This window comes from Equus quagga, chromosome 18 (genome assembly GCF_021613505.1).
Source record: "Equus quagga isolate Etosha38 chromosome 18, UCLA_HA_Equagga_1.0, whole genome shotgun sequence".
Classification (NCBI taxonomy): Eukaryota; Metazoa; Chordata; class Mammalia; order Perissodactyla; family Equidae; genus Equus; species Equus quagga.
In genome coordinates this window covers 20,346,897-20,373,170 of record NC_060284.1, presented here as the reverse complement: position 1 = coordinate 20,373,170, position 26,274 = coordinate 20,346,897, and the positions used below count along the sequence as shown (strand labels likewise).

At 41.0% G+C, this 26,274-nt stretch overlaps 2 protein-coding genes across 5 annotated transcripts in view; one reads left to right on the top strand and one right to left on the bottom strand.

Moving 5' to 3' along the window:
• Nucleotides 1–26,274, bottom strand: part of DNASE2B (deoxyribonuclease 2 beta) — a 97,944-nt gene that overhangs the window by 7,553 nt on the left and 64,117 nt on the right. For all 3 annotated transcript variants that reach the window (XM_046645042.1, XM_046645043.1, XM_046645044.1), the window contains 2 exons: nt 6,516–6,878; nt 3,020–3,197 (listed from right to left, as the gene is read on the bottom strand). In XM_046645042.1, coding sequence (XP_046500998.1) covers nt 3,020–3,197; nt 6,516–6,628 — 291 coding nt within the window. In that variant the 5' untranslated portion in view covers nt 6,629–6,878. The remainder of the gene's footprint in view (nt 1–3,019; nt 3,198–6,515; nt 6,879–26,274) is intronic.
• LOC124229712 (uricase) overlaps nt 7,362–26,274 on the top strand; it is a 30,872-nt gene continuing 11,959 nt past the window's right edge. The window contains exons 1-5 of one of the 2 annotated variants that reach the window (XM_046645047.1): nt 7,408–7,437; nt 13,448–13,608; nt 17,757–17,975; nt 20,453–20,569; nt 20,668–20,746. In XM_046645047.1, coding sequence (XP_046501003.1) covers nt 17,799–17,975; nt 20,453–20,569; nt 20,668–20,746 — 373 coding nt within the window. In that variant the 5' untranslated portion in view covers nt 7,408–7,437; nt 13,448–13,608; nt 17,757–17,798. Of the gene's footprint in view, nt 7,438–13,447; nt 13,609–17,756; nt 17,976–20,452; nt 20,570–20,667; nt 20,747–26,274 lie in introns of both variants that reach the window. The other variant, XM_046645046.1, reaches the window with a different exon arrangement.

The window sequence follows — 26,274 nt, the reverse complement described above, 5'->3', positions numbered from 1 at the left end:
GAAGTAGGAACAACCAGCCAAGGATTACACCTGGATTTTTTTCCATTGATGTTATAGGCACGATGCAGAACTGGCTATTAGGGTTTGATTTCCTCTGCCTTCTTTTGGCTTCACCACTCGGTCCCAGGTTTGTGTTTAATCAGGATTCTTCATTCTCTGTTCCCTCTTCCTCCATGATAGGGGAGGATTTTTCTTTAATCCATTTCTCAGTGTCACTTCACCTTTATAACTTGATATTTGCCTGCTAGGAAAAGTAGCAAAATTGAATGTGTGATATTGGATTTCATCTGTTAAGGCAAAAAACAAGTAAATTCTCCAAACAATTGGCCAACTCTCTGAGAAAGATAACTCAGAATGAAGTTATTATTTTGATAATGTCTCTTAGTCATGTAATGGAAACTTGCTTGTATTTCTTCTGTGTGGTTCCGTTTCATCTGTGTCGTGAAGTAGTGACTTTTATTGAAGTCAATAGGGTTGATTAAAAAATCTCAGCAACATAATTAAAAGCAGGAGAGGACAACCCATTCCTTTGAAAACATCCTTGCTTTTCACGCAGGAAAAAAAAAAATCAATAACAGAGTCTCTTACAGTTGCTGAATTATTTGATGTAGTCTAAATTTTTTTTTTTAATGTACAACATAATCTGTGTAGCATTCTTGCCTACTCTGTTTAGGACTATCTAGGAAAGGAAGCTGTTTTTTTACCCTCATTTTCCGTGATTGACCATAGCTATGGTTGGCGTTCACATCCTCTGCTGGAGAACTCTGACAGTCAGTTATTCTGTGAGCCTGCATTGAATGTGGTAATGAGGCCTTTCTGTGCTTTTGGGATGCAAAGTGGAGTTGCTTTAGGAAGATTCGGGGAGGAACTTTATGCTTATAATAGATGAAGTTGATTCATTCTAACCAGGAGTGTAATAGCCAGCTAAGGTGAAATGGGACGTAGCTCTAGTGAAGACAGGCTCTCTGATAAGGGGGAAGGATCATGGATTCAAGAATAGGTGGATCTAGGCATGTGCCTTTGGAAGCTTTATTCGTTTAACACATATGTTGGGTATTATTTTGACTACTGGATGTTGAACAAGAGGGGCACAGTCTCAGCCTCCAGTCTAACAGGGAATACAGGCAAGTACCAGCAGCTGCAATATAGTTTCATAAGTGTTATTATGAAGGTGTATGGAAGGTTCTTATTTGCAGAGGCCAAAGAAGGGAAACAATTCCAAATGTAACCCAGATCACTTAGGTCACCTTGACATTTGGGATTTAAAACCAATTGGTCTGATCTTGCATTCTGCTCTCTGTTAGAAGCTCAATTCCAGGTCAGGAGATAGGGGAGTTATGTCCTCACAGTCACTTCTGGCACCTAGTTCCAGCTTCCAAAGAACACCCAATCTCACTTGGATATCACCCACTACTGTTGCTCTTCTTCTTTTGGCTTTATGCCAGTCAGAGATGGAAATCAACCCCTTTACTATCATTTTTTCCACAGAAACCATCACTCAAGGCATTGGGTGAGGAGGTTTTACTGAAGGTATGAAACATTCAGTGGTTTTACATCTCCACGCTGCCCTCCCCTAGTCTCCTTCCATGTTTCTTACACTTTTTAATTCCTAGCTCCCATCTCCTCGTTTTCTATTTTGCAGAGCAGTTTAGCTCTTTCTCTCACCTAGGCTCTGGGGCTACTTTCGCGCCTCCAAAGATCATTATTATATTCTGCCAAACTAAGAACCGTCTGTCCCAACTAAGGTAAAGGACAGAGGCTTTGCAGTGTGGCTCTTTCCTTTCCCCTCCTCCAGCAAGCTCTGAGATGGGGAAGGGGACAATGTAGGTGCTGATTTTCTCACTGGTGGGTTATTCTCCTGGTCTCAATCTCCAACCTTGGAAAGGAGAAGCAGCCGCTGGCAGTTTTGATTTTACATAATAATCTATTTATTCAAAACAGGGTTGTTGCTGAGATTACATCATTTTTAAAAGTACCTGGAACCATGCTTGGCACATCACATGTACTCAAACAAGTTTTAACTGTGTAACTTGGCTCTGAAGGCTGGTCTTAATGGCAGGTGAATAAAGTGAATATTAGCACACACAGCGAGAGCTACCTGTACATTTTGAGTAAATACTCAGATACACATATGCAATAGTGCTAGAGGCTGACATAGTATTGTTGTGGGGATTAAATTAGTTGACATATGTAAAGGCCCAGCACATTCTAAGTGCTCAGTCATTTTATAAATTTACTTCTCCATAAGTTATTGTTAGGAAATGCATATGATGTTAGGAAATGCATGAGTGTAACTGGATGTTAATTACTGTTCAATTTGACTTGTCACTCCTGGTTGGAAAGCAGTGTCTTGTCACCGAATAGCAGATGGTGCCTGGAACGTTGAGGGACTGCCCACATTGAGCCAATAGTCTACTTGCCTATGTCTCTTTGGCTGGTTATCTCATTGCCTGATGAGTCCAGATAGCAGGTTTAATCTCAATTTAGGCAAGTTAGTTCTAGGGCCTTGATCTAGAGCCCTAAATCCCAACCTACCATTCTGAAAATGATTAATTAAAAGGAAGACTGAGTGGGACCCTTTATTTGGGTCACCACCACTCATTACCACTATGGCATAAACAACCCACAACTCATGGTGTATTGATCACAGATCTAGATGCATTGTAACAGGAGGGGGCTCTTCTCCTTATTTCCATTAGGGGGATAAGATAGCAAGTACTGAGTGAATTGGCAGAGTTTGGGAGCCAGAAGACTACAATGTGCAATTAGTTCACACTTTGCCCAGAGATACCATTGGACATGTGCCAAATATGCCGACAATTTGGCATTGCTATTGAGTCTAATGATATATTCCTTAAGGTCTTGGTCAGATTGATTCAGGTAGCTGTCTTGGGCTAGTTCTGAGCTAGCTAGTTGCTAGGATTGGGGGGTAGGTGGATGAGCAGGAAAAATCTTTTGAAAGGTTTGGATTCTGTTTTATGCATTTTTTGATTCAAATGAATGATTAATTGTAACATACCTTGGAGCCATATGCTTCATACAGCTGTTGTAATGTCCTCCCCAAAACACTCTTCGTGGTATTCGTTAGTTGCTTACTCCTCCTCCAGCTTCTGGTTGTAGAGTCTAGGTATAGGTACTCTAACCCAGTCTCTCTACTTTCCTTGTCTTGCCTTTTAGGTAACTTATAAAAGATAAACCTAGCAAAGGAAATAATTATGAGTTACTAACACTTATTGACTGCTTCTCTGGTGGCAGCCATTGTGTTAAGCACTTAAATATATCATTTCACCTATGTTTCACAGAAAGCCTCTAAGTATTAAGGAAAGGGATTTGCTCAAGCTCTCTGCCTCTTATTTCACCCTTATGTTTGTTCCTTCCCAGAGAAGGAAATGCAGATCTAACTGGACATGTTCTAAGACATTAATTGGCCTGGTGGATGGGGTCCCTGTAGTGGGAGTACATGTACAGTGAGATTGGCTCTCTTGGTTGTTTCCAGTCTATGTGGCTTCAGTGGGAAGAAGGCCAAGGCCCAGGCCTGGACTGGAGAGGTCTTGGATGTATTTTTCTCTTCTGCCCTAAGTGCTTGGCATGCTCATCTCTTTGCAGCTGGCTGGCTGGGTCTGAGGTGGATTTGGGCTTCGGGGTAGGTGGAGGTTCCCTTAAGCCTCTGGCCTAAGCCACATTCTTCAGCTCAGTTTATCAGAAAGCTCTGCATGAAGGATTCCGGGCCAAGACCAGCTAATTAAGTAGGCACTTGGCTTTCCTTTACTATTGTCTCCTGTTTGTGTATCTCCTTTGGGTACCTCACGAGGAGCAAAGCTGGTTGGGCCCATATAGCATTCAGGCATTCTTGGATCATTTAGCACATGGTTTCTCAACGTGCTGTATTCACATTTTGGACCAGATCAGTCTTTGTTATGGGGGCTGTCCTGTGCATTGTTGGATTCCTGGCCTCTACCTATTAGATGCCAATAGTAACCCCCAGTTGTGACAATCAAAAATATCTCCTGGGACATGCCACAGCTAGAAGGACCCGTAGCTAAAATATATAACTATGTACTGGGGGGATTTAGGGAGAAAAAAGTAGGGGGGAGAAAAAAGAAGATTGGCAACAGTTGTTAGCTCAGGTGCCAATCTTTTAAAAAAGAAAAAATCTCCTGGGGCCAGCCTGTTGGCACAGGACGTAAGTTTGCACATTCCACTTCAGTGGCCCAGGATTCACAGGTTCAGATCCCAGGTGCGGACATGGCACTGCTTGGCAAGCCATGCTGTGGTAGGCATCCCACATATAAAGCAGAGTAAGGATGGGCACGGATGTTAGCTCTGGGCCAGTCTTCCTCAGCAAAAAGAGGAGGATTGGCAGCAGTTAGCTCAGGGCTAATCTTCGTCAATAAATAAATAAATAAATAAAATTAAAAAAAAAACATCTCCTGACATTGTTGAAAATCCTCTAAGGGCAAAAATCACCCTGGTCAGCTGAATACTCTCTAATAGCACAAACCCAAACCACACAACCCTCAGATGCTCATGGTGAAGCAAACACTGTAATGCACTCTTTATTACCATAAACAGTGTCTCAACTGCCCATAAAATGTTCTCCCTCTTTGCTTAGTTCTCTTCTCTCTTATGCTTCTGTTTAAGTAAACTCTTTCCTGCCGTGTCCGTGCTTTCTTACTCTCAGGGCAAGGTCCTCACATTTGGCAGGAGACGTGAAATTATTCTTTGGTGCTGACTTGGTGCTACTCTGCCCTTTAATTCTCACAGTAAGTTCTAGTGGCTTGAGACTATCTCATTGTCTGCTCAGCTCAGCATTCTCTCTGACGGATAAGGCTAAGTAATAAGTCCATTCAGTTGTGGCAAAAATAAATTTTGTATATTGATCACAATTTGGTGGCCCATCAGTGAAGGGTGTGTGAACTATCGGTGTGCCATGGAACGCCAGTTGAGAACTCGTTCTGTTTTTCCTGGGTGACCGTCTCCAATTATATGCTGAGGAGTCCCAAATCTGTTTCTAGCCCAGACCTCTATGCTGAGGTCAGATAAACCTAAATGCAAAGATGTTCCAGCGGCCTCCATTTCATATTTTTGAAACTGCATTTATAATCTTACTCCAAATCTGCTCATCCCCTGCTGTTATGGACCACATCCACACAGTCACAGAAACCAGCAACCTGAAAGTCTTTTAAACTTCTCCCTCTCTCCTATGATCCTCAGCCTATCCATTACCAAGTCTTCTCAGAGTGTTCCTTCCTGTTTGTTTTCACTGCTATTTCTTTAACTCAGATCCACACCTCTTGCCACCTGTAATGCTTGCAAAGGTCCTGTTGGTCCCTATGGCTCTAGACTGGTCCCCATCCTGCTAGCCTTCAGAGTACTGCCAGTGGCTTTCGAAAATGCAAATCTGACCACATTGCGTCCCTGCCTGAAGTCCTTCAGTAGCTCCCTTTCAAGGTCAAGTTCAGAGTCTGCAGCTCAGCACATGAAGCTCTTCATGACCTGGCCCTCACCTGTCTCTCTAATTCACCTCCTGCCACTTCCCCACATTCTCCTGAAATGCTAGCAATACTGCACTGCTTCCGAACTTTCTCCATTGCTTCTTGCCTCTGGACCTTCTCATTGCTCCTTCATTGGCCTGAGATGCCCTTGCATCTCCTTTGTTTTTCTAACTAACTCATAATTGTTCTTTAAACTTAGCTCAAAATTGCTTCCTCAGAGAAGGCTTTTGAGCTCTGTGCTCCCCAGTGCCCCATCTATGCCCTTACCACATAGCAATGAGCTCCTTGAGTATTTGTATTTTCAAAACTCAGCACACTTCCTGGTATGAGCTCGGTAACTGCTGAAAGACTGAGTGAGTGTGTCTGTGTTCTCTAGCCTGAAGTGTGCACAAAGCTTGATGTCAACCATAATGGCAATTAAAGAGTGAAAAAGTGATCGAAGCTTTAGGGAAATCTGTGACTATGATGCAATGCTGTTTACTCTCTTTGACACTGTGCAAAAGGCCAGTGACCTACCAGCCGCTCCAATAGCTGCCTGTGCTACCTCATAAACGAGATTAACCATACAGTGCTGTGTATGATCAAGCCTTCTTTCTCATTCTCATAAGGAGAAGTCCAAGCTCCAATGTCAGAAAAAAGGTGGTCTGCCTTCTCTCCTTTGTCTGTCTCTGAAAGGATGTTGGAAGGTTTCTGTTGGAAAGCCATGATGCAATTAAAGGAAATTGCCAACTGAGAGAAGTTGTCAGCTCTTCCCCACCTCTGTGGCTACCAGCCTTGCCCTGCTGAGAGCAGTGAATCAGGCCCATGCATGGCTGCTCAGCTCTTTCTCTGGGGGAATCTCCCTTACTCAGAAGCCTACCCCTATCTGGATATTTGGTCCATCTACACAATTTAACTTCCTTTCTTTTTAGAGAGGAGAGTCAGAGTGAAAATTCTCCTTAGGAACTTCACAGTGAAGCAGTACTCTGATACTCTGGCTTTCTGTTGGCATGCACCAGTCCTCCCATTTCTTTTACCTACCAATCCACAGCTTCACCTTCTTCATTTCTGCATGATATTGTTGTCGCCTCCAGGACCCCAAGGAGGCGAAGGAGGAGCAAAGCAAGGGTTGTGCTTAGAAGACTTGCTGTCATTTTCTGTCACCTTTATTCCATGGCACAGCAGGAAACTTTCCCCATGGATTGTGGAGTCTGAATTTCAAGCCTCTCTCAGGCTGTGTTGACTCTGACGTTTGATTCCATTTATCTCTGCTCTTTGCTGTTTGGGCATTTTCAGAATGGGACAAATCTCATGTAACTGTGTGATTCTGTCACAACATGCCAGCGTGACTCTGGATGCCTTTGTGCTGAATTGTTGACTGGTTTGCAAAGTCATCAGAAAGTTCTGGAGAGAAAAAAGGGATGTGTAGTTAACTCTTTGGAGTGAACATCATGTAGTACGAAGTTCAGTGGGCAGGGGAACTCCGTGTTGATAAGTAGATGTTGACTTAAATATATTTCATGTTTTTTTCCCTCATGATATTCTCCCTGGGAGTGAGAGCAAGTGCTTGTGGTTCACACATGAAACAGAAATGACAAAACCTTATGTCTTGGTAATGATTAGGGTCTATTACTTGTAATATTCTCTATCTTAAGGAAGCAGTTCCAAAAGGGTGCTTCAAAGGGTTGCTTCAAAGTAAGAGCAAGTTGTATTTTACCAAAGATGTTTACATAGCCTCTCCACCTCCTGGTTTTAGCCACTCACCATGGTGCTTTACTTTAAAGAGGCCTTAGTGTCCAAATGGCTGTTATGCAATCAGGTAAAATATTGACTGCTCACTCTTCAGGTCAAATAAATGTTAAAAACATCTGTTTGCCCAAACTGTTCTTTCTCATTCTTAAAACTGAATCTGAAGTTGAAACGCCCAGAGAAAATGGCCCAGTATCATAATGACTGTAAAAAGGTAAGATCGCTCTCTCTTTGGAGGAGGAAAGGGGTAGATAGGCACATGAAAAGAATTTCTTTAAGTGCATGATGCTTTTGAATCAATTATTAAAGATGCTGTCACAATATATAGCAGTGTACGTCATGCCTGGAAACCATTATGGCTCTGATCTGTCCCTCTGATTATGGATCCAGATCAGAGTCACTTGGGGATCCAGGCCAAACCAGACCCTTGCAAATCAGATCACTTCTATGGCTGAGCTGGAGTTGTTCAGAATTCTCAGGGTTCATAGGAAAGGGAGGGCTTGGGGCTCCATTTCTCCTAAGATAGAGTTTTCTGAGGGATGTTCTGGACCACTCGCTCACATTTTCCTGTGGTGCCTGCAAAAAGGGAAAAATTCTGGGCCTCAACCCAAACCTGCTAAATCAAAATTCTTCCAGTTGGGCTCAGAAATCTACATTTTTTACAAGGTTTTTGGTGATTCTGTGCACCATAAACTTTGAGACGCATTGCCCTGAGGCCAAGGCTATGCTGTATCTTGTAGATTGACAATCTACCAAATTGATAAACCGAGAAACATTTTCCTGACCATTCCTCCATGGGTATCATTTTGTTTTATGTGTGTTTTTACTCCATTTAGGAAAAAGGGGGGGCCGGCCCCGTGGCCAAGTGGTTAAGTTCGTGTGCTCCGCTTCGGTGGCCCAGGGTTTTGCTGGTTCGGATCCTGAGCGCGGACATGGTGCCGCTCATAAGGCCATGCTGAGGCAGTGTCCCACATGCCACAACTAGAATATACAACCATGTACTGGGAGGCTTTGGGGAGAAGAATCAAAAAAAAAAAAGAGAGAAAGAAAAAGGGATTTCAGCAACCCCAACCTTTTCATTAATTTTTAAACATTTCATAGCATGAAGTGTACTTTTCTAAGTTAAAGTGAAATAAAATTAATTTTATTTGTCTTGCAGTATACCTTTTATTACACTGGTGATAGTTTAGTACACTGGGCTTAGGATTCATTGATGCATTTAGAGAATATAAGCAACTTGTTTTCATTTATGTACGCTAAAGAACATTTGTTGAATAGGGTATGAGATAATTCCTGCTTTCTCCTCATTACATGCTTAGCACAGTGCCTGACAAATAGTAAATGATCCATAAATGTTAGCTAAGATGATTTTTACTACAACTTGAGCCCTTTCTGTGGTTGGGCTGGGGGACCTCCGTTTTAAGATGGATTTTGCTAAGTCCAATTTTATTTCAAGGTCTGGAAAAATGCTGTTAGGTTACTTTCCTTCAGATGTTGCTTTCAAGAAGCTTTCTTATCCTCCATTGTTGCTGACCTGATCATGCTGACTGTCAGTCAACAACCTTCCTGGTGCAGCCACTAGGTGTTGAACACTGTACTGGACATTGAAGGGCTCCATGGATTTCAACATTACCCTAAAGTCTAGATTCCAGTGTGTCCCAGTTTTTACTAAAAACAGCAAAGTAATGTGGAAAAAGACAGAGTAAATTTGGTGGATGGAGAAAATGCAAACTGCACAGAATGTTTTTCACAATATTACCCAGTTTTGAAGCCCAAGTAGTACAATATTATGAAAAATACCACGTCACCTTCACATGATTACCTCTAAAAATAGTAGAAAGTGTCTTCATTGTAACTTGGCCAAATATACTGAAGAAGGAAGAGTGCTTCGCTTGGCAGTGGGCTTCTTATTCTACAGTTGAAGAGTTGCACTCATTCATTCAATAATTCTGGAAAATCTCAGTCTTGATATCTTCGAATTGTGCCTCTTCCACAATCTCGGTGTATTTTTCTAGTATATTTTATGTTTCTTTCATATATTCTATCTCCTGTGCATACACATTAATCCCTGATTCTGTATTGGGATCTGTCTTTCAGTTCTCTAATTCCCTCTTTGGCAACATTAATCTATCTCTTCCAAATAAATAATTCTTTCTTCAGTTGTGTTTAATCTGTTTCTTTTTTAAAAATATTTATTTATTTATTTTGAGGAAGATTAGCCCTGAGCTAACATCTGCCACCAAGCCTCCTCTTTTTGCTGAGGAAGACTGGCCCTGAGCTAACATCCGTGCCCATCTTCCTCTGCTTTATAGTGGGATGCCTGCCACAGCATGGCTTGCCAAGTGGTGCTGTGTCCGCACCCGGGATCCAAACCAGCGAACCCCAGGCTGCCAAAGCAGAACGTGCGAACTTAACCGCTGCGCCACTGGGCCGGCCCCTAATCTGTTTCTTAATTCACTTGTTAATGCACTTCTAGATGTTCTATTGGGTTCTTTTTCAAATTTACTTCTTCCTTTTTATGCTTCTTTGCTTCTTGCTCAAGAGAAATTATGCTCTATCTCAAGAAGATATGCTCAATCTTCTCTTTTATTTCTATAAAATACACAATATATGATTTTATCATATATATCATACAATATATGATTTTGTGTTTTGTGTCTGATAATTTCAATATCTGAAATCTTTGCAGATCAGACTTTGTTATCTGTTGTTTTCCATGACTCTCTCTCATGATACCTTGCTACCATATGTACTTTTGATTTTTGCCTGTGAGTTCATGTTCTCTGAAGCTTTACCTGTGAGAATTTTTTGAGATTGAGATAAAGTTGGGTTTCTCCAGACCCGTGTCTGTGCTGGTTTCATTAAAGTTCAGTCATCCTGTGAGGACTCTTGGGAGTCAGGCTGCTGGCTTTGTTTATTTATTTTCAGTAGCTTTTTGAGGTATGGTTTATATAACATAAAATTTATCTGTTTAAGTTCAAATTATTTTTTTTGAAACTTTTGCAAGACTGTTGATGTACTATGGAGTAAAATCTACCATGTGAACAACTGAAGGAAAAAGTTGATGTATTTGTTGCAAGAGGAAGAGACAAATTATTTTGATGAAAAGGGATGAGACAAGCAAAATGACGCAGGTATTTGTAAAATAAAGAATTGTTCATAAGATATGTGGTCAAAGGAAAACATAAGTAGAATAAATGGAAGAGGGCCAGAAAATTTTATTTGGTTAATTCCTACTCCCTGTTCAGGTGGTTTTGTGGATGCCAATTCCTCCTGGAAGCCATCCTTGATCTCTATCTCAGTTTGGCTTCAGTGTCCGTGCATTGTAGTCCCTGAGCTCACTGTACGTTTTCAATTAGAATAATTATTGCGATGTGTTCTAATTACTTGGTTGCTTTTCTGAGGCTTCATCAAGAGAGCAAAGGTCAGCAGTCCTGTGGGCCAAATCTGGCCCATTGCCTGTTTCTGTAAATAAAGTTCTATTGGAACACAGCCAGACCCATTCATTTATGTGTTATGTATAGCTACTCTATGCTGTAACGGCAGGGCTGAGTAGTTGCAACAGAGATTATATGGCCTGCAAAGCCAAAAGTACTAACTTTCTGATTCTTTACTGAAAATTTCTTCTAGTGTACAATCTCTATCAGGGCAGAACAGTGTCTACCTTGTTTGCTGTTGTATCTCCAGCACTTACCACTGTGCTTCTCACGGAGAAGGAGCTAAATAAATATAGGTGAATGTGTGGATTGAATAAAAAAGTTTTCAGAGACTTCTATTTTGGGGTTATGAGGAATTTAGAGTGAATTAAATCTAATCAGAGAAATAAATAAAAGTGGGTACGTAGGTAAAATCGCATTATAAAGAACTTCATTATAATATTCTGTCAGGGAGGCAGCTGGTTATAGTAAAAATACTCAGGCAGATCTGGTTTGCATGTCTGGCCCTGCCTCTCATTAGCCATGTGGTTTTGACCAAACCATTTAACCTCAAGATCATCAGCTTCCTTTTCTAGAGGTCGGACTCATGATCTGTACCTTCACAGAATGCTGTCAGGATTCAGTAAGATGCTGTGTGCATAGCCTCTGGCACATAACTGGCACTCATTGAATGCTGGTTTCTTCCCGCCTTGTTTTCTTTTTTTCCATGATACAGCTATTTCCTTATCCTTGCAGATGGACTGAAAACAGTCCTTTGGTGATAGGATTCTAATGGCTACAAATAAACCTACGTCACTGGTGTTTTCAATGGTCCTAATCCAGATAAAAGTCAATGTTCACCTCAAACATAATGCTCTGTTGTTGAAGGCATGAAGCTGAATTTTCATCCTGCCCCAAAGGGCAATCACCCTTTGATTCTCCCCTTACTTCACAGCTTAACCGTTCCTGCAATAAATAGAATCTACTAAGCTTAGAATTCTCCTGTAATTTTAAAAAAATGACTGAAATGCTAGAAAAAGTGAGATTGGGTAAGCGGCATTTCTCAGTGTTAAGTTCTGCATAGTGTAGTGTAAATAGAATAAGACTCTTCAATCTTAGCAGGGCTTTTTCCACTATCCTAGTCTGTCTGTCAGCTATGTGACTTTGGGCAGCTCACTTAACATCTCTGAGCTAGTTTTTTTTTAAATAGGGATTCTTTCTACCAAAACACAGGGTTTTTGAGAGAAATAGATAAGATAATGTAGGTCCCAATGGGTGGACCTGCAATTTTAAAATTAAATGATATAGAAATGCAAGTTTCTGGAGTAGCATGGCCTTTTCTCTCCTTCTGTTGGGATTAGAATGCTTCCTCTCTCTCCCTAGTGAGTGGAGGGGCTGGCCATCAATGGGGTATAGGGACTGTGACATAGTAGGAAAGAGCACGTCGTTTGGGGGCAAATGGGCTGGGTCTCCTCCTGCCTCTCTCACCTAGTAACTGTGTGACCTTGGCAAGTTAGCTAATCCTAATGTCTTCCTTTGTAAACTTGGATAATAATACCTACTTCACAGGGGTCTTGTAAAGGATTAGAGGAAATAATATTTGCAAATTTCCTGACACATATCAAACCCTCACTAAACGGTTGCTACTGTTATTTTTATTTTCAAGTCTAAGCATTAGGAAAGAGACATCTTTCAATATATGCATTTCCATAAAATTTTCTTCCAACCATATTTTTTGGAGGTCTCCATCAATTCTTTGTTGTGAGGTTTCCTGCCCCGAATCCTAGAGGCTCCTGAGGGCCTTGGTCCAGTTCCCTGTCCTAAGGCCGTTGGTGCTGTGGAGGGGCTGGCAAGCAGGGTGGGATTTCCCCTGGCATTTTATGATGAGTTTCTCTTCCTTTGTAACAGGCACAAGTGTGAAAATAAGTGAGTACCTGTAAATGGAATCTTCATTAAGTAACAGGTCACCCTTTCTTTCTACCAATATTATGCATATGAGTTATTGTACTGTTCTTGAAACATCTGCTTGACAAATCCCTTTGGAGTCACACTTTGCTTTTTTTTTTTAAAGATTTTATTTTTCCTTTTCCTCCCCATAGCCCCCCGGTACATAGTTGCATATTTTTAGTTGTGGGTCCTTCTAGTTGTGGCATGTGGGATGCCACCTCAGTGTGGCCCGACAAGCAGTGCCATGTCCGCGCCCAGGATTCGAACCCATGAAACCCTGGGCCGCCGCAGCGGAGCGTGGGAACTTAACCACTTGGCCACGGGGCCGGCCCCTGGAGTCACACTTTGAACATAACTCAGGGCATATCCCCCCTTGATAGCAAAAATAAGCCACTCTACAGCCTAAAGCAACATGACATTTCTACTAGATATCAATATTTTTCCGTCTGACATTTAGTAGATCATAGGCAGCCAAAAAATACCAGCTGCCTCCATGGTTATTATTCACCTTTTTTTTTTTTTTGTGAGGAAGATTTGCCCTGAGCTAACATCCATTGCCAATCTTCCTCTCTTTTTTTTTGGCTTGCAGAAGATTATCCCTGAGCTAACATCTGTGCCAGTCTTCCTCTACTTTGTATGTGGGATACCTCCACACCATGGCTGATGAGTGGAGTAGCTCTGCACCTGGGATCCAAACCCATGAACTTGGGCCACTGAAGTAGAGGGCACAGAACTTTAATTACTCAGCCATGGGGCTGGCCCATATTAGTCACCATTGTTGTTCTTGTTGTTATGCATTGTTAAGATCCACTAAAGTGATACTAAGATTGTTCATATGAGTACTGCTTTTTCTCGTATTAGTTCAGCATTTTGTTCGTGAATGCCCAAGAAAATAGCCAGGCAAAGGAAAAACCTGGGCAGAGAATTGGAAGAACTTCTCCAGCCACATTCTAAGGACAGAGAGAGAGAGGCTGTCTCATATACATTTCTTCCATCTATCACAGCACGCTGCAACTGAACTGGTACATGTATGCGTTGTGTGATGGGTTCTAAATAGCTAGCACTTCTGTATTTTTCTCTTTTATGAAAGACAGAGATGATGACTTAAGAGAAAATTCTAGTCATTTTAAAATTTAAATTTATAGAATTTTTCCCTTAATCATTTTATTATTAAATTTATAAAACTTTTCCTAATATTTTTCTGCTTCAGATACATCCACTGGGCTTTCTATAGGTTAACAGACTTGAGGCTAAGAACCTCTGGACCTGTAGTGACAACCTACATCACTTTCTATGTGGCCCTGGAAATAAGACAACACTCACTATCTCATTGCAGAAGTGAAAATTCTTAAGATTCACTTAAAATCTCTGAGTTCTCTCCAGCTCCAACTCTCTTGTTGCCTGCAAGTAATGATTCTCCATCCCTTTATATTTCAAGACATGTCTAAGAAAAGGAGATTTTTCTTGTGTAGGGCCAGATGGAGATTGATTCCTGTTGGTATTTTGTCTAGAGAATTACTCTCAGAAATTTAGTTTCCTTTTGTAATTTTGTTTTCTCAAGCCACACAAGCCCGAGGAAAGACAACCAAAGTGTGAAGGCAGGAGTAGGCCTCGTCATAGCCGCAGTGTTTGATTTCAGCCCCTGGCTCTGGATTGGTCTACAGTCTCGATATTTATCTCTAATGGTGACTGGAAGGACCCTTTGATGCAAAATTTGACATATAATTATTATTTATCAATGATAATTATAGCTAATATTTATTGAACACTTACTAGGTTGTTTTCTAAGTGCTTTATGTTTTTTCTCATGTAGTCCTCACAGCAATCCTGAGAAATGGGCACTACTATTATTCCCATTTTATAGGTAGAGAAATTTGCCTCCATTCACAGAGCTAATAGGTAGCAGAACAAAGATTCACACTGGCCTGCCTGAGTCCAGAGCCGAGAGCCCATCCTCTCAGCCACCTGCCCTCCCTCCAGATGAGAGTGACCTTCATATTTTACTGTGCAGTTGTCTTGGACATGGATCTCTGCACCATACTGTGCATTCTACACAATAGGGTGCTGGCACCTACTTCTGATATTTCTGACTACAGAACTGGGGGTGGTCTTATTGAGAAAAAGAGCCTCGGTTCTGGTCTGGGCCATTATCTGTTCTGTCAGGTCCTGCTGAGAGATTCCTGGTGTCCCACCCTGTTCTTGTTTCATCCTGCTCCAGCCTCAGATGGTTATGTCTTTTTTGTTTTCTGACTCATTTCTCAGTAGACCTGATTACTCAAGCTTTGCTTGAGTGCGAAGGCCTAGTCAGGAGCTTGCTAAGGAGTGCTGACCTTCCTGCATGAATTCCAGGACGGCTACAGTTTGCTGGACACTCTGTCTCACTCACAACATGGACACTTGGTGCTGCATCACTGACTCTCTCTATACTCAATTCTACCATTCCTGGGCCTTTGTTCTCTGGCCAGCTGTGCCTGTGATCTCCAGGCTGTGGTGATCAGAGGGTGGAAGGTGCCTTCCCCACTTTCCCAGGAAGAGGAACTTGTTGATTGGGGTCTGAGCTGAAGCAGCGCTTCCTGTATTGAAATCTTTTGGGTGTTTTCATTAACTATTCTGTGTCGTCACACAAGCGGTGGAGATAGTGGTGCACCATCCATTCATTCATGACACATTTATTAAGCACCTATTTATGTTCCAGGCACTGTGCTGAGCACAGGGGTTGCCATGGTGACCAAGATAGAAATTGTTTTTGCTTTCATAGTTTACTGTTTTTGAATGACTCAGACACATAAAGAGGCAATCGCAATACAATTTGATAAAGACTCTGATAAGGCAGTAATGGAGTATTTTGAGTGCATAGAAGGGGCACCTACCCCAGACTTGAAGGTCTGGGGCAGATTACCTGGTGGAAGTGATATCTGAGACTTGATGGATGACTAGAAGAAGTTAGGCAGGTGAAGAGTTTGGTGATTGGGTAGTGAGGAAGAGAAAGGGTGTTCAAGAAAGAAAGAGTAGCAAATCTGGCCTACAGGCAAAGAAAGCATGCAGAGCCTGGGCAACCACAATTAACTCAGGATGGCTGAAGATGAGTTTGAAATGGGGTGTGGCAAGATAGGAAGCTGGAGAGGTGAACAGTGGTGGGAATAGGAAGGGTGGCTATCATTTAATCTTTCTATGTATCACAAAGATACTACTTCCTTTCACAGACTAACGTACTATAGCTTGGGTATTTAGTGGCAGAGGATGGGACTGAGGAGTAACATGTGTTGAGTCCTCATGTGTGCTGGGAATGATGGGTGATCCCAGAGACCTTTGGTCCTGGATCTCAGTCCACGCCATCCAGGGGCCCCAAGCAAGCAAAGTGCCTCCCTCCCCCAGGTAGAGTCCCTTGTGGCTCAAGACATGCCAGAGTCTTCCTCCTGCTGCTGTCAGCAGTGCTCTCCACTCCAAAAATGGATGCCCTTACTCAAGGTCCCCTCTGCTATCTCTGCTGCTGCTGCTGCGTCCCACAGCCATGCCTCACATGGCCACTATTGCTGGGGTGGACCTCCCAGCACCGCTAGGTACTAGGGACTGAACCAGGCCTTTCACACTCACAAGCAACTCTACAAGTAGGAAGAGTTATCTTCATTTGTACAAATGGCGAAACTGAGGCTCAGAGACACCAAATTATTTGTTGCAAGTCACAAGGCTATAAGTAGCAAGGCAGAATTTGGACCTAATCTGATTCCAAAGCCACTGCAACCACACAACAGTGCCTCTTTCCCTGTCAGTATTATAGTTCTTAGGATTCTTTAAGTCTGCTCTTTAGGTTTTCTCATTGACACTTTTCCTGAAGATGAGTCCCCCAGAGACTGAGTCATAGGCTCCTGGGAGGCCCCTCCGAGAGTTTCCCTTTAAATGTGTCCCTCCCACAAAGGAAGGACTGAATTCAGATACTGCGCACCCTCAGGGTGTGTTCAGTGGCCAATAGCAGCATGCCTTCCAAGGCTCTATCCCCAACATTTACGACACCTCTTCACCCCAACTTTGATTAAGAACATAACAAAAATTTTTGATGTTAGCTAGTATTTTAAAATTCCTCCCAGAGGATCTGGTGATTTTTTTATGCCAATGGGTTTTTAGGCAGCCCTTGGCATACTGAGCATATCGCCTGTGTGTGATTAACAGGCGAGGCTCCTTCTTTGTGACCCTCCCTAGACCCTCACGGCATGCTGTTTTTGATTTACTAATTCATTTTTGTCACCTTGCTTCATTACCATTTTAATGTTCAATTTCAATACTGAATAAAATAGATTTTTCTCTCCCTTTTCTCCCTCCTGTATCTTCTCTTAAACACCAGCAAAGCCCAGGGACAAGTCTTGTAGATACTAGCAGCTGAGATGGACGTATTCGTGAGCTAGGGCTCCAGCTTTAGACAGGGGTACTAATGAGTCAAGCACCATGCTTTTATTAAATGTCTCTTGGCTAAAAGCATAGCTTTCTCTGCAGCCAGACAGCCCTGGCTCTGCACTCCTGAAGGTAATCTGGACCCTGTCATTAATTGCTCTTCTTCCTGGGAGCAGTAGAAGAAGCAATTTTCAAATTGTTTTTATTGATCACAGGGTATTTTCTCCAGAATATCACTTTCTATAAAAAAAGGGGGATATAATTATTTCCAGTTAACATAGTAAAAAAATTTATAGAAGAAAAGCAATTTACATTGTGGTTAGGAGTACACAGTTTGGAGTCAACAGACCAGAGTGTGAATCCTGGCTCTGTCCTTTACTAGCTATGTGAAATAGGGCAAGTCACTTAAACTCATTGAACCTCAGTTTCTCTCTCTGTAAAATGGGAATAATCTTAGTTCACAGAGCTGTTATAAGATTAAGTGAGCAGGGATTACATAAGACAGAGTAAATAGATTGGCCCAGGAGGTAATTATAATTATCATTATTACTTATTATTATCAAGAAATCCATCTACCTGCCTGTCTTCAGGCCAATCTGATATATTTTCATCTGTTTTCTCCCATTCTTCAAATGAGTCCTCTGTCTCATGGTAGAAATGTCTCATGAATACTATGACTCTCACCTTTTATAATTATGTGATAAGATTAAGGCATAAGAAATGGTGGTTGACTTGTTGCTTTCATTTAGCCTTCTTCAATAAGATAACTATGTTTTCATTGCAGAATGATGAGGTGGAGTTTGTCCGAACTGGCTATGGGAAGGATATGATAAAAGTTCTCCATATTCAGCGAGATGGAAAATATCACAGCATTAAAGAGGTGGCAGCTTCAGTGCAACTTACTCTGAGCTCCAAAAAAGAGTATCTCCATGGGGATAACTCAGACATCATCCCTACAGACACCATCAAGAACACAGTTCACGTCTTGGCAAAGTTCAAGGGGGTATGCGTCCTTCTTCTTAGATGCTGCCTATTGTGATGCACAATTCCCTATACAATAGCATGAGGATGTTACTTGCTTATTTCAAGCTCCCTTTACTTTTTAACCCTATTTTTACAGTAAGCTATTTAAAACTTTTCCTTTTCTATTCTCAGCCTTATAGAAAAGTTTGCTTTTTTTAAACTCACCTTTTTGTTCTTTTCTTGATTCTCAACTCACTATAACATCTTTTAGGTAGAGAATCCTGTCTAACAAATTTACATGTTATCTCTTACTTAGGATCATCAGAAGATCAAGGCCCTGAGGATTTCAGAATAGAATGTAACCCGTTTTTGTCATGCATTTCTTTGTCGTATCATTTATTTCTTTCTTTTAGAATGGTGTGTATTTATAGACGAAGAAAGTACCATTTCTCTTCCTGGTGATACTATAGAAGAAAATCTTTAGTATAAGAAACATTTTGAAATCTATTTGTCCAACATTTAATCCCTTCCTAATTTTCCCAACTCCACCCCAGTTAGTATCCACATGTGGAGTTAGTTGTACTCTTCAAAAGGGTCTCAGATCTGATAGAATCTGATGTTCGAGCACTTCCACCTTAGGTTTAAGTGTGAGTGAAGCTGTGCTGGACCAGTAGCAGATTTCTGGGCAATTCAAGATCGTTTTTTTATTTGCTAAGAAGTCTAAAAAGACAGAGCTTCCGGTTTTCATGCTTTTGCCTGAAATCCACACCCATAATGCATGAAATGAACAAACTAATTGAATTTAATTTCTGTAAGGCCTATCTCCACCCTGAACGTTCTCTTTTTTTTTTTTTAAGATTTTATTTTTCCTTTTTCTCCCCAAAGCCCCCCGGTACATAGTTGTATATTTTTCGTTGTGGGTCCTTCTAGTTGTGGCATGTGGGATGCTGCCTCAGCGTGGTCTGATGAGCAGTGCCATGTCCGCGCCCAGGATTCGAACCAACGAAACACTGGGCCGCCTGCAGCGGAGCGCGCGAACTTAACCACTCGGCCACGGGGCCAGCCCCCACCCTGAACGTTCTCTTGCTAATCAGAATGGCCTAGCAAGTATAGACAAGGCTATGGAAAAGACATTGCTCTCTTAAAAAAAATTGAAAATAGGCTTCTGTACTGCATTATTGAAGAAGGCCAGGTAACACTGCTTCTTATATTTCCTGTACTGTGTGAGAGGTGCATCAAAGTGAAGGAATGGACCTGGATGTTAAAAACAATTTAAATTCATTCATTATAGATAGACTGACAATATAATTTCTTATCCAAACCAAGAAAATTTTGGGAATGAAATAAGATGCTGTTAATAATTATGCTGGGGGCCTCCCATGGCCGAGTGGTTAGGTTCATGCGCTCTGCTTCAGCGGCCCGGGGTTTCCCAGGTTTGGATCCTGGACGCGGACATGGCACCGCTCATCAAGCCACGCCGAGGCAGCATACCACATAGCAGAGCCAGGGGAACCTGTGACTAGAATATACAACTATGTACTGGGGGTGCTTCCGGGAGAAGAAGGAAAAAGAAAAAGGACAGTGGGCAACAGATGTTAGCTCAGGTGCCAATCTTAAAAAAAAAAGAGAGAGTGGTAGAGAGAGCCCAATCTCTAACTGGTGCTCAGCTAGTCTCTAACTAATCAATCTCTAACTTAAGTCAGATTTAGGGGGTCCTTGCCTACCAGCGTTGGGAGGCCTGGTGGCCCCTTTACCCAGCCCCTGAAAAACACATCCCAGCTGGTTTCCCTCTGAAAATATGATAATAATAATAATAATATATTATAAATAATAATAATATATTATTATTATTATTATTATTATTATTATTATTCTAGGACAATAGGTATAAAACAGAACTATCCTGGGGAAACCTGTACAAATAGTCCACCTTAATTATAAGCAAAGCCATAAATAATCTGTAGGCTGTGCTAGGACCATAAAATATTGCCAAGAGATTAATATGGAAAATTTGTGTGGAAGTAAGGAGATGCTTTATGCGGGTGAAGAGCTGGGGTTGGTCAAAGGCCTGTTTGCAAGGCAAGAAGGCTGCAGTGGCCCTTCATTAACATTTTTCCTTAGGAAACTGGGACGTCTATTTGCCAACCTCATAAAGATGCCAGAGTATTATGGAGTATACTGAGTACCGTAGTTGCCGTAGGTGATGGGTGAGCCCACCCTGAGGAGAATCTGAACGTTAAGTTGCTTGTTGCTCATCTGTTGATTGATACATCCTCTCCTGTAAAACAGTTTTCTTTTAAAAACAGGATAGAGTCACCTGATGATGGCAATCGATTACACTGAGGAACTCTTGTGAAAAATTGGGATGAGGACGAATTCATCTCTCAAGAGTCTAAGTCCCTGTTTTTCTGATTCTAAAAAGCACTTGATCAGGAAAGAGAGCTCCATGGGTATTTAAAAATTATTTTCAAATGGGGCAAGTATTTCTGATCATTAACATCTTGTTTCTTTTTACAGATCAAAAGCATAGAAGCCTTTGCTATGAGTATCTGTGAGCACTTCCTTTCTTCTTTTAACCATGTCATCCGAGCTCAAGTCTACATGGAAGAAGTCTCTTGGAAGCGTTTTGAAAAGGTTACCTCACTTATTTGTGTTCTCAATTTAATTAAAGAAATTGGCTTTATCACATATGCTGAAATTTTACTGGAAACAACTGTTTTTCTAATTTTCAGAATGGAGTTAAGCATGTCCACGCATTTATTCACACCCCCACGGGAACGCACTTCTGTGAGGTTGAACAGATGAAGAATGGTGAGGAAATATTTTTCATGCTTTGATTCCACAATAGCAATTTCAGGTTATTAACACCGAGGAAAACTATAGATAATTTTGAAGGCTTTAATATCTGAGATGGGAATGAGCATTGTGGCTTTGGATTACATGAAAGAACTATATACTTTTTATCTTAAAAATGAAATAATACCTTTTGCAACAAATCTGGGAGGTTGAGAGCCGTAATTTTTACAACTTGATTTGGAAGTGAAGAAAAACAAAGGCCCAGGCTAACAAAAGCCCAAATCTCTGAATTTTCTGACCATTACTTTTTGTACTATACCATGCTATAGTTATAATAACCTGCATAGGAAATATCTAGTAAATAGCAATCAGATTTCCCAGATGTTTTATTTGCATAACAATAAAACTACTGACATTATAATTACTATAAAATGAACCTCATGTAAAATAGCAATGACAATTATGTAATTCTTTCTGCTACCAAGAAATTTAAACAATTGACTGTGGAATATAATTACAATACAGACCTTATTAATACTGATGACTGAACTTAGAAAATAGTAAAATTCTCAAAGCTTGGCTTCCATTGATTTGTTGAGGTTGTCAGATCAGAGTTAAATAATTAGCTAAAAGTTAGACTAGAAGATCTCTAAGAACCACAGAGCCAAATGTGGTAGAAATGTCTTTATCCTAATAAAAATAAACTTAAATACTCATTATAAATTGAGAGTGTGGACTCTGAACTTTTTTCTTTTTCTGTTTTCCTTTCCTTTCCTTTTCTCTCTTCTCTTTTCCTTCTTTTTCCTGTCCATCCCTTTCCTGTCTGTATCTCCTTCTCTTTCTTCTCTAGCTCTCTTCAGTAAGAATTTGAGGTGGCCTCTCATAAATGTCACTATTATAGATTAATAAAATATAAGTCCCTTCTTATTCTGAGTTCTATTGGATAATGCCTTCCCTTAGAAGGTTCCTAGTGTATTAGCTGTCATTTAATATTTTTTCCCATTTATATTAAATTCTAGACACAGCCAGGGCCTTCTCCGTGTTTGATTAATGCTTAAGAAATTATTGTCATATAAAGAAGACTGAATAACTATTGGTTGAATTAAGTTGAAAAGATAATGATTTTGATTTTTTGATTCCCCAAACGTGTGGTCATGTGATATATTAACTTGTTGACTGAGCTGTTTGTTAAAATGTAACTTCTTTTCCTTTCCCTCTCTCCCTCCCTTCCTTCTTTCCTTTCTTCCTTCCTTCCTTCCTTCTTTCTTTCCTTTTTGCCTTAGGTATGTGGCTTTGGAAGAAATAGAGAAAGAAATGTTTCCTGACTCACCAGGCCAGTGTTTGCCTACCCAAACCACACTGACTACCCTCATAAAATTATAAACTCTAAACTGGCACTGGCCAGCAGAAATATAATGCAAGCCACATATATAATTTTAAAATTTTCTAGTAGTCACATTAGAAAAGCAAAAGGAAATTAATTTTAATAATATATTTTATTTAACCCATTTTATCCAAAGTACCACTTACGTATGTAATAAATGTAAAAATTACTAATGAAATATTTTACATTCTTTTTAAAAAATTAAATCTTTGAATTCTTGTGTTTATCTTATATTTACAGAATATCTCAATTCACATTTACCATATTCCAAGTGCTTACTAGCCACATGCGACTAGTGGCTACCATATTGGTTAGCACAACTCTAAACCGTTTTGAGGGATTTTTGTCATGCTTAGCATATTTCTCATTCCACTTTCAATTATGTAAAATAATATCAGGGGCTAGAATTAGATTTCAGGAGAGCTAACTAAAAAAATGAGAGCATGTATGAAATATGCTTATATCATTCATTGAAATACTATTCATTCAGCAGTGATTTTGAGGACTTTTTATGTTTACTAGGGGCTGTAGATTCAGAGGTGAATAAGACATTTCCCCACCCTAACAAGTTCATAACAGATTAATAAGAGATAGGCTTATAGATAGATTTATTGCAATATGAGGGGTTAAAGACCATAATGAAAGAGTTAAAGTTATGCTATGGGAGCAAAGCAGTGCAGAACTGACTCTTCCTAGGGTGCTCTAGAAGGCTTAACAGGGGAGGAGGAAATATTCCAACTGACTTTTGAAACCTGATTCAGAATGTGCTGGGCATAGAAAGGGGAAGAGAAATTACAAGCAGAAGAAACAGAATGTATATGAGTAGCAGTGATGAAGGAGTGGAGGAGGGAAACTAGTTTTGAGCATTGCCTATACCAGTCACCATACTTGGCCAGTAATTTTAATGTTGAAAGGGCAAAGCATTTGAGGAACGGTAGCAAGTTCCAAGGGTCTAGTTCTTAGAATGTAAGGAGCAGAGATGAAGATGAAGAGGTTGGTTTTGGCCAGATTTTAAAGGCCCTCATGTACCATACTAACAAGATTGGTGTAACTTAGAGGCAGTTTTGCATGGTAGTTAAGCCCGTAGGTCTTAGAATCAGACTAAACTATGTTTGAATTTAGCTCTACTACTTAATAACTTTGTGACTATGAGCAAGTTACATATACTACTTCAGTGGTTTTTCATTTTTAAGAGGAGAATAACAGTGTCCACCTCAACAATTGTCTAGAGAATTAAAGGAGATAAATGTTAATGTAAAGCATTTAGCACAGTACCTGGCATATAGGAAGCCCTCCTTAAATGATAGCTATGATTATTACTAATATTATAACTTAAAATGACAATAGAGATCCAGGAAAGGTCTTTATGTGTATGAGTGGACTGTTCAGGAATTCTGACCAAGGTTACGATGACCTGGCTGGAGAAACAGGCAGTAGTGAGACATTTGGAGACTTGTTGCAGAGATGAAGAAATGATGGAGTCTGAACTAAGGCAGTAGAATAGAGAGGGAGAGACTTCAGTGAGGGAGGGGCATCATGTGAGACATTTCTGAAGTACACTTACTAGGTCTGAGTAGTTGAGTAGGGATGGGAAGTTAGAGAGAAGGGATGGTTAAAGTTACCCTAAAGTCGGGGTCCTGGAGGAGTTGACTAAGGAGAATGCAGGCGATGAGGAAGTTTTCTGGCGGAAGCGAGCGAGTTTGGAAATAAGGAATAGAGATAAATTTGGAGACCATCAACAGACTGATAGTAAGTGAAGCCATGCGGAAGAACGAGCCTTCCAGAGAAACATGTAAAGTGAGAGGAGGAAAGATGAGAGGGCCTGGGGAAAATTCCCCAGTCTAAGGGTTGGGCAGTTTAAAGAGTGAGACAGAATGGTCAGAAAGATAGGAGGAGGATTGGAGACAGTAGTGTCATGGAAGTAAAAGAAAAATATATTTCAAGAAATCAGGGATAGTTCTTGGGGTAACAAATAGGTTCATCTGTAGTGGCTCCCCACAAAAAGTTTACCACTCTTTGTAAAAGTCCAGTTCAGGGTTTGTGTGTGTGTGTATGTTGGGGGCATGCTCTGCTCCAGGAAGTTATTCAGGAACCCAGGTTGATGCAACCATACATTTTTAATCCTTACTTTTTGGGGTCACCTTGAGAGTATATCCCCATACCAGATAACCAGGAGAGGAAAAGAGCTGGAGGAGCAAAAGGAGGAGGCAGAACCCATCAAGCATAATACCAGGCCTGAAAGGAGCACATAGCACTTCTACTGGCGAGAACCCAATCACGCAGGCACACCTAACTGCAAGGACAGCCGGGACATGTAGTCTAGCCAGGTACCCAGGAGGAAAAGTAGATAGATTTAGTGGATAGCTAGCAGTCTGTGTGGGTTAAGAAGTTGGGGTAAAAGGAGACTGAAGAAAAAATGTGCAGTTTGGCAAATAGGCATCACTGGTGACCTCCGCAAGAACATTTTAGCAGAGCCCTGGAGGTGGAAGTGGAGTGGCCAAGTATAGGGCTCTGCTGATCATAAAAAAAACCATTGTTCTTTCCAGGAATTACCAGAAGCTATCATCAGGCTGAATTCTAGTCACCTGGCTGCTGCAGAGTAGAAAAACTAATCATCATCATCAGGCCAAAGCTTTTTCTTTCTGCAGAAAGCTACAAAGATTCAGGGTATTGCAGTCATTGTGGCAGTGTTCCCAGAAGCTCCAGCTTGACTCATCTAGAGTCCAGTGCCCCTGTGATATCACACAGGGCTGGCACAGATCGGGGTAGGGAAGAGGCATCTGTTGCCTTAAGTGTGTGCAGTATGTGTGTACACATGTATATGAGTGTGTATATCTTCCTGTGTTGTGTGAATGAAGATGATATTTGTACTCTGTCCCTCTGTGGAGAGTAGGGATCTATGCTTTTTTGGTAGCAGAGTTTAATTCTTAATTTGCTTGTTATTCAAGAGCTAAAACTGCAGATATTGTGAGGTGAGTCAGCATACAATCATTGTCACAAGAGATGCCCTTGCATAGGCTTAAATGAAGAAAATAATCATTCTACACACACACACACACACACACACCCCAGTTCACGTGGCAAGGGCTGTGGTTACAAATCTCTAAGTAGGGTTTTGGTGGCAGGCTGGCTAGGATGGTGAGAATTCTGCCCCCTCAAACACATGTGCTTAATCACACAGTCAACCATGCAACTTCCGAAAGGGACTTTCCCCAGCAGGTCATGTAACTGGGCTTCTTCTGGTGGACTGGATTCATTCTTATCAATTGAACAAACGTTTATAGAAAGCCTGCTGAATCTCAGGCACCATTTTAGGCCCTGAGAATTCCTGTAAAACTCTCATTACACTAATCTTTCTTAGTGGATATTTTAAAGCTACATGAAGTGTACTTTTAGCTGTTTCAAAGTCTGCTAGTTCCATGGGAGAATCTGGAAGAAGGAAAGAAATTTGTTCACCCAAAGGGATGAGGGCTGGTGATATGTTTGTGACTTCCAAGCTCAGAGAGGAGAATTAGGCTCTGCGTGTGTGGTACAAGCTGTGGGTTTAGGTGTTATATGAAATCTGAATCCTTCAAACTCTCTCTCTCACGTGTCTCTGTGAACTACAAGCTTAGCCAAGCCGTGAAGGCACTGGGATGGTTGAGTCATTAATTTGAACTAATTGAGCTAAGTACAGCATCCCCCACAACACACACAATATTTGAACTATAACTCGCAATTCTTTAAGTATCAAATTTCTCCCAATCTGACACATTATAAAAATTCAACTAAAGCATAGCTAAGTAAAGGAAAGCAAGATGGAGAAGAAATCTCAAATAAGAGATACTGTGTTCTGGTAGTGAAAAAAATCTATTGACATGGAGTCTAGTGGGGGTAGGAGGATGGTTTTAAGGAAGAGGGTTGATGAAATCGAAGTCCCAGAGGAGAACAGATTTAAGAGATGTCAAGCTGGGCAGATGGAAGAAATGAGATGGGGAAAGTGGGAGACCCAGAGATGGCCACTGCCAAGAAGGCTGCTTATGTCCTTTTAATATCAAGACTAAAGCACTCTTCAGTTACTCCAAAGGATAAGTTCTTGGCAAACACAAGGTCTTTTAAAATCGTTTTGATCATCACCTCCTTGTACAAACTTCCTTCCATCTGGATGATGTCATCTCTC